At 33.1% G+C, this 8131-nt stretch overlaps 1 protein-coding gene across 1 annotated transcript; it reads right to left on the minus strand.

The window, feature by feature from the left end:
• Nucleotides 1-263: 263 nt before the first annotated feature.
• LOC111878764 (uncharacterized) lies at nucleotides 264-1168 on the minus strand. The gene has a single exon (XM_023875267.3). It carries the CDS (start codon nucleotides 1047-1049, stop codon nucleotides 513-515), a length of 537 nt encoding a protein of 178 aa, XP_023731035.1. The 5' UTR covers nucleotides 1050-1168; the 3' UTR covers nucleotides 264-512.
• Nucleotides 1169-8131: the final 6963 nt, after the last annotated feature.

The raw sequence follows: 8131 nt of genomic DNA on the forward strand, positions 1-8131 counted from the left end.
TTGTAATTATAGTACCTGGTAAATCTATAATATTGTGTAACATAATTAACCAAAAGATACAAACATGCACGATTACATTAGATCAGTTTACGATTAATTAATTTAAGAAGATCACAATGGGTAAATGCACATACAAAAGTAAAATCACCATAAGCACCCCAAGTGAACTTTTAAATATCAAATACCACATTTTAGCAATTAATCAAGATTCAAGATACACACTAAAATCAATAGCCACAATAGTGATTCACCATTCATGTACATAAGGAAGATGTGATCATATCTTAATCACCATTGGTGTTCATACTAAAAAACCACAATAGTTCTGTAAACTATTGATCTTAATTAGATCTAAAAGTAATGCATAACGTATAGTTATTCTACTTTTACAACATCTTTGTGAAAAAAAGGAACCATCTTTGCATTTATTTCTCGACTTCAAGTATCGAAGGTGTAAATTAAAGAAGTTACAAAGCCGCCATATATATATGGTTGATCTTCTTGCAATGATCCTACTTTGCACCACGCCTGATACGGAAACAAAGAGTTGAAACAGGTGATTTGGATCTATCTTGATCCTCAAATGATTTTCTGCGGCTCTCCATGGTCAGGGTGTAAGGAGATGATGCAGAATCTGAATACGACAAAGTAGAGAACAAAGAAGACGATTCCGATGAAGCTGGTGAAGCAGGAGAATTATAGGGCTTTCTAGTAGGTGTCATGAGCCTAGGGAGGACAGCATGTAGAATACCACCACCTTTAGGTTTTTGGCTCTTTTTGTTGGGTGTGTTGGGAGAATTGAACAGAAAAGATGGTGGTGGTGTGAGTGGAGGAAGTGGGGTTTCACGAAATCGCACTCTGGGTGTACCTGGTTGGGATTCCCATTTAAATGGGACTCCAACAGGTGCACGACCATAATACACTTCTAGAGAAGAATGGTGTATTGCCATCTCCATTGATGAACGCCTTGAACTGGTTGAGAATCGCCTATCATCCCTTGTTTTGATGCTCATCGCGGGAACATCAGATCTTCCTGAAAGGGTTTTCATCTTTTCTTGATGACTTGAACCCTAAGTCACCCGAAAAATATTTGAATTCTTTACAAAAGAATGGATGAAAGAGGTACGAGTTTGGTTACTTAAATATAGTTAAGTTCCCAATGCACATTCCTCATCTTACTCTCACTGACACTGACATGTTCAACCTTCTATATGAGCAGGTTCCTCTCTCTCTCTCTCTCATCATGTGAACATCAAGAAACAAGACTTTTGGATGTTTTTAATATTGAACAATGAAAGTTGAATCTAGAGTCAAACATAAAAGATGATATAATAAGCAAGATAAAGAAAGGGCACCTAAAATCTTGAAAGTATTAATGAGATATGCAGGTTATAGAACATGTGAGAGCGGCATTGTAGCAAAAATCGCTAATTCTTAAATGATAGGTGCATGTGCCATATGTTAAGCAGGCATTTTCTAGCGTGCAACATTAAAGCATTCAGTCAAATCTCTAATTCCCAGATGAAAAAAATACAAGTAAATGGCTTTTTGAATCTGTAATACAGTAATACGTTATTATATATGAAAAAAAAATACCTAGGTTATGACTTATGATCATTTTATATCGATTAAAAATATAAACACCATCGCACCTACTATCTGATTTAACCCTAGATCTGTGATTCTATTTGAGGTCAAACAGCTAAAGATTCCATGAAACAGGTGAAAAGTCTATATCCATAAAGTTTGTTTAATCACTTACTGATGATGCGCAAACATGCTAATATTTATCCGATAACGCAAGGAAATTGACTAGCTCAAAGTACATCGCTGTCACGTGATTTGATTCATCAACTTCCATGTAGCCAAAGCCATTTAATTACATATCGATAATATTCTACGACTACACATTGTTGATCAGTCATTTTCCATTCATTCTCAACATTTAATTCAAAGCAAAACGTAGCCTGTGAATTCTTCGTTCATAAGTAAGGTTCGGGAGATCGTTTGTGCGTCTTTCAGAACCTCAAGATGCATACAGCAGATATATACAATTAGAATTAGTACATAACCAACTCCCCAAGTTTATCCTATAATATATAGTTTGAATAGAACAGACAAACTACCAACAAATAAACTTACAAACTGTTGAAGTGTCACTGTCTTCTAGTATATCTGACCTAAATATAGTTAATAAGATGCTTCTTGATGTAAAGCTATCGATCCACGATTAAATAACAAAGTAACCAGCAAAATCACTCACCTATGACAAGAATAAGCATGCCAAGAATCAAGATGCATACGGCATGATACCACCATACACCGCCATTTCAATATTCAAATATCTTTAAAGTTATTTAATTTTGTTTGTTTTTTATATGTTGTTGTTCTGTAGTTATTAAAGTATTTTATTTGTAAAATGTTTAAATCTATTAGGGTGTATTTAATCATTTTTGCATATTTTATAAAAATATAGAAATCGGACCGTTTACCTGAGTGGAGTGTAATAGCTAGCCGTGCTCTTGCCTGCCCATGGATTCAACAACAGTTTGAAAGGTTAACCTATTCGGGAATCTCCAGATCTATGCTTATTTTTATCTCCCAAAGCATTTTGTCAGCTTACTACGCCCTTCCTCGTCTCCATGAAAGAAAGATTAATGATTCATATAAATCCCTCAATGAGAAATGGCCCGAATAAATCCAACGAGTGATTAATAATCTTATAATCATGTTAGACATAAAAAAAAAAAAGTATCATCGCCTTTTATGACGAATCATATGGTTACCTGGCTTTTCGGAAACCAGCTTGGTTTTAAAACTGGTCTGGTTTGAGTCAACGAAGATAAAACCGGATCAGATTGAAACGGTGTCAAACTGAAAATTATCCGAACCTATACAAATCGGACCGTACCGAGGAAACTGGTTTGGAAAAAACCACTTAGATTTTCTTTGGCCCACGTTCTTGTTAATTGGGCTGGCATCAGTTTTCTTGTTGGTTGTTTTGTGTTGGCCCATTGTTTTGTGTATTTGGCCCAAACTGTGTATTTGGCCCAAACAGATAAATGAGAGGAGAAGAGGTGAAGAAAATATCACACTAACAAGATAGAGCCTACATGTGATACCTTGCACATATTTTTGCGAACTGCAATAAGTGAGGCTAAAGTTTGACTCATACCAACTTTTGTCAGTTGGATAGTGAAAGACAACTTTTGTATAGTGATAGATTTGGAAATAAATTTTCATAAAATTTTCCCTTTTGTACCATACCATGCAACTTTATCACTCTTTGTCTATATATAATAAAAACAAAGCAAACTACATTTTCAATTCCTATAGTCGACTTCATTTCTAGTATGACTACAATCGACTTCATTGCTAGTATGCCTATAGTCCACTTCATTGCTAGTGAACGCAAAAACAAACAAAAATCTACATTGCTTGTGAACTCTGAGGCTTACATACATACATACTTTGCTACATTAACCTCCATTGTTGTAAATATAGCCAAAAATATATATTTCTCAAGTTGCATACATATTTATTGTAACACCATATTTTTAAAATACTATTTATCATCAATAAAAATATATTTTTACAAAAACTTTCAAAGCATTATCAGATATTACTATTTTTAATGTTATAAAATAATATCAACATTTATAGTAAAAGAGAAATTAAAGGGTTCTACAACCTTCTCTGATTCCATTGTTGTTCTTCTAATAAACGCTCTTCCCTTGCACCTCCATTCTTGAGTATGTAACACAAATTTACATAAGTTCGAAGACCCGTGAGTTATATGAGTTTTGACACAGACTTTAATAAATTTTAAATGCGTTTAATTGTACTATACACAAAGTCTTTAGCAGATAAAGTCCTAGCACATACAACCCTAACACATATGCCCACGAGAGAAAAAATCAACCAGAGGCCAACAACCCCCGTTACGGATCGTACTTGAGTATGAATTGCTTGGGAACCTGAGTTTCATGAGACAGATCTATGTCATCACATGAAAACCTGAAACCAATGTCACATCCCTAATTCTTGCGGCCAAATAAAACTTTTTCTTTATGCTTATTTAAAATATAGATAGTGTTTGTTTTTTGTCTGCAGATCTGCATGACCTCTTCTGTCTGCGTCGCGCAGACCACGCGCAGACATTAGCCTTCGTAGACTGTTTGTTTTTTTGAAGACTACAGACCTAAAAATGTATGTGCGTCCTCTTCTTGGCACAGATGTCATCTTCTAACATTTTCAAACATCTTCTAGCCTATATATATATATATATATATATATATATATATATATATATATATATATATATATATATATATATATATCTTTATTTTTTAAGTTTTTTTTTAATTTATATTTTTTTCCAACTTTATTAATGATAAACAATTTGAAAAAAAATTACAAACTTTAAAAAAAAAACGTTCGATGATACAAAAATGGTATTTTTGACAAATTTATAAATATAGATTTATTACAATAATAGTCGTTGAAGTTGTTTATATAAATATAAAAAAAAAAATATATTCTTATATTTTTTTTTTGCCAAATTTTGTAAAATATTATTTAATAGAGTATCGTCAATTTCTCGAGAAAATATTTATGGTACGTTTTTAATGGATTTAATTGAAAAAATCGAAGTTTATTTACATCGATTTATGTATCAAATTCTTTGATCACTAATTATAATGTTTAGTTATAACTTTGCAACCAAAGTTGTTGGTTTTTATTAAATATATACGTTAATTCATACCATTTTTATTTTTATTTTTTATACAATAATACATAAAAGTTGATCTAGATTCGTTAATTATTTATAATAAAGTCATAATCTCTTCAAATCTTTCCGCAGATTATAATCATTATCTTAGTGCCTTCGTACCGTTACTTATGATACAAATAAACTTAGTGTGTCAGACTTGGGAGCCTGATGAGTATATAAGGTTTTTAATCCATAACAATATAATTAAAACTTTTTAAATATATATTTCACACCAAATAATTAACTCGATTACCCATTCATGTTATTCTCACACACTGATCTTAAAATGATGATCTCAAGGGACTTATCATAATGGATCACTGTAAGCAACGAGTAGATAATACTGTTTCGGGGATTCCTTAGCAATAAAAGGCAATAAAGGCAACCATGGGGGGGGGGGATAGAGTACCCGAATGAACGCACGGTTCATTAACAACTACATATTGTGAGTATGTCAGTGACTCAGTGTCTAGAAGAATGTCTAGAATAGTCAGTGATCGTCATTTATACTTTGTTAGATGACTAATCTCAATAGTACAATATTACAATGTTGGTCGGTACTTCAATACTAATAGATCAGTACTTCAACAATATATAATTTAATCATGTTCTATTACTTTATCTAACACAAATAGCATAAATACAGATAATAAGTGCATATAAAATCTAAGCATTTATATACTTTATATCTATGTGTAAGATAAAAGTAACTACACACTCGCGTCGTTAAGGGTGGATGATTTGTGGTATAGTTAGTCATTCACCTAACACTTTAGTTTTCCCTTTTAAATGACCTACATATAATTATTACTAAGTCTTAGTCTTTGTTTGTATTATTCGAGACTATAACAATAGTATTTATATTCTTCATTAATCCCAATAAATACCGAGTTTTATCAAATAAGGATGACCAGGTAAATCATATTGGAAGTAGGATCCGTTTGGTATATAATATATTGTTTGAAAAATTCACTTTAAACACCGCACTAAGATCTAGCCTAGACATCATTTCCGTAAGTAGCCCAATCAATATTATGATTGGAATTACTAATAAATCTTATTTATACATTCATAATAACAACTATGAATATAAATATAAGTTACACTTAAAAACATAGTAAGTGCAATTTAACTTACATGAATTTCTAACAAAAGTTTGGAAAGTCGCAGGCATAAGTTTGACCTCGAATACTTCTTTTTCGTTGGCCCTCTGATGTTGCAGCGCCACGCAGAAGTGCTTAGAAACATAAAAAATTCGGGGCTCAGGGTGTAGGAAAGTTTCTAGAGAGTTTGGAGTGAATTGTGTGAGAAAATTAAGCAAATCCGGCCATTATTTAAAGGTTGTCGAGGGGCGTGACGCGCCCTATCCTAGGCACGGCATGCCTACGTGTCAACCATCCAGTGGTGTTGTGTCGTCTAGAGGTAGGTGCGAGGGTTGGTTTTTAGGCGTGCCACATGTCATATTCTGGTGGAGTCGCGTTGCTTTTTCGCAGGTAAATCTCACAATCTTAAAAAAAATCATATCTTTCACATACACGTTTTGTTTTCGACGTTTTTGTATCCCAGGATTCATATCAACGAGTACTACAACTTTCCTTTAGATCTCAACAGTTAATTTGCATTCTTTTTCATTTTACAGTCTATAAATGTGATATTGTAAAAGACTACGAAATTCATAATTTCTTCAAACGAGTTTCGTTCTCGACGTTCTTTATGTCGAAGGATTCGTATTTGCAAGGACATCAACTCTCGTTTACTGATGTTTACAAAAGTACCCACTAATTTTAATATTTATAACCTAACAAACTTAGACTATCTATGCACTTATAGGCAGTGTACCTAGTCAGATTACAGTATAGCTTAGGTAAGTCGGGTGTCGATCACAGGGAACGGTTGATTAATTTAATATATTTAATTATAGGTTATAGGTCACACGAAAAGAATAAAGAAATAAATTTCAAACTAACAATTAATTAACTACTCTCGATAAACTAACAGGAAAACAAATCTCTTCAGGTACTTTGGTTTAGACAAATTACACCTTAAAAACATAGACAATTGCATATATAAATTCATTTATTCATATTCACCGATTCCTAAAATGATTAGATTCGCGTTCACTATAACTAATCCTTTAGCAAACAAGTCAATTTAAACAGTGATCAGTTGATTAAACTAACATGCTTCCTAGTGTTCAGTTCGTATCAAGCAAGACTTGTAAATATAGTCAATCAAATTAATCATTCAATTAACCTCTTGTTAATGGTCATCAAACAAGGCTCACACATTAACTTTCTTATTCTCAAGTTAATCCTAGTTTCACATTCGTTATTTCTAGACTTATAATCTCGATGGTCATCAAAAATCATAAGAGACAAGCAAATCAAGCAGATGTTCATGCAACTTAATTCACTTGACAATTAACAGAAAATAATCATCATTAACACATAAGGATCTTTTAACAAGCTTGGCAAGATAAATTAAACATAAATAAACAATTCAATTATAGCAATTAGTCTAATAATCAAAGCTTCATTCAATCATAAACACAAAGTAAAAGGTTTTTACACCCAAATCAGAAACTAAATACAGAATAGTAACACAATGGAATGCTAAACATGGTCACGTTAACAATCCATATGATTACCGACATGTATCCGCTCTCCAATCCTTCCGATATCCGCTCCCGTTAGCTTAACGGCCTTCCGGCCGCCTTCTAAACCCTCAGAACGGCTTAACAGAAGTTAAATATCGACTAAACTAAGTTGTAAGTCGAATCCCCCCTCCTGGTTAGCTGAAAATCGACTTTTATAGCCTTTGTAGCCGACTTACATATGCTGGGCGTACATAGGATTACGCGGGGCGTACTAAGGATAATTACGCGATTGAACATATCCGAGGCAAGTCTGTATGCGGGGCGTACCCTTAAGGTACGCGGGGCGTACTTCAAATTGGCCGTTACGCGGCGCGTAATCGCTATGGACGCGGGGCGTACTTGGTTTCTCAACATTCTTTTCTTTCTTTTAGCTTCTAAGCCCAGTTTCCGCTTCAGTCTTTTCTTTTATGCTTTATCGACAACAAATAGCTGCAAAACATAATTCAAAGCATTATGAGTACTTTTTAGTTCTAAGAGAGAATAAATAAGGCCAAAATATTAAGATAAAGTGCATAAAAATACATATAAAAATACACATATCATTTACATTGTTTTGGCTAACAAGTAACCTATATTTGTTCCGTATTGTATGACACATATTGTTGTATTGTGTCGAATGTGAAACTTCAAAAAATATATCTTCTTCATATGATTTCAGATTTCTGCATTCTTTATACTAACAGGTTTGTAATTACAATTAG

This window comes from Lactuca sativa, chromosome 5 (genome assembly GCF_002870075.4).
Source record: "Lactuca sativa cultivar Salinas chromosome 5, Lsat_Salinas_v11, whole genome shotgun sequence".
Taxonomy (NCBI): Eukaryota; Viridiplantae; Streptophyta; class Magnoliopsida; order Asterales; family Asteraceae; genus Lactuca; species Lactuca sativa.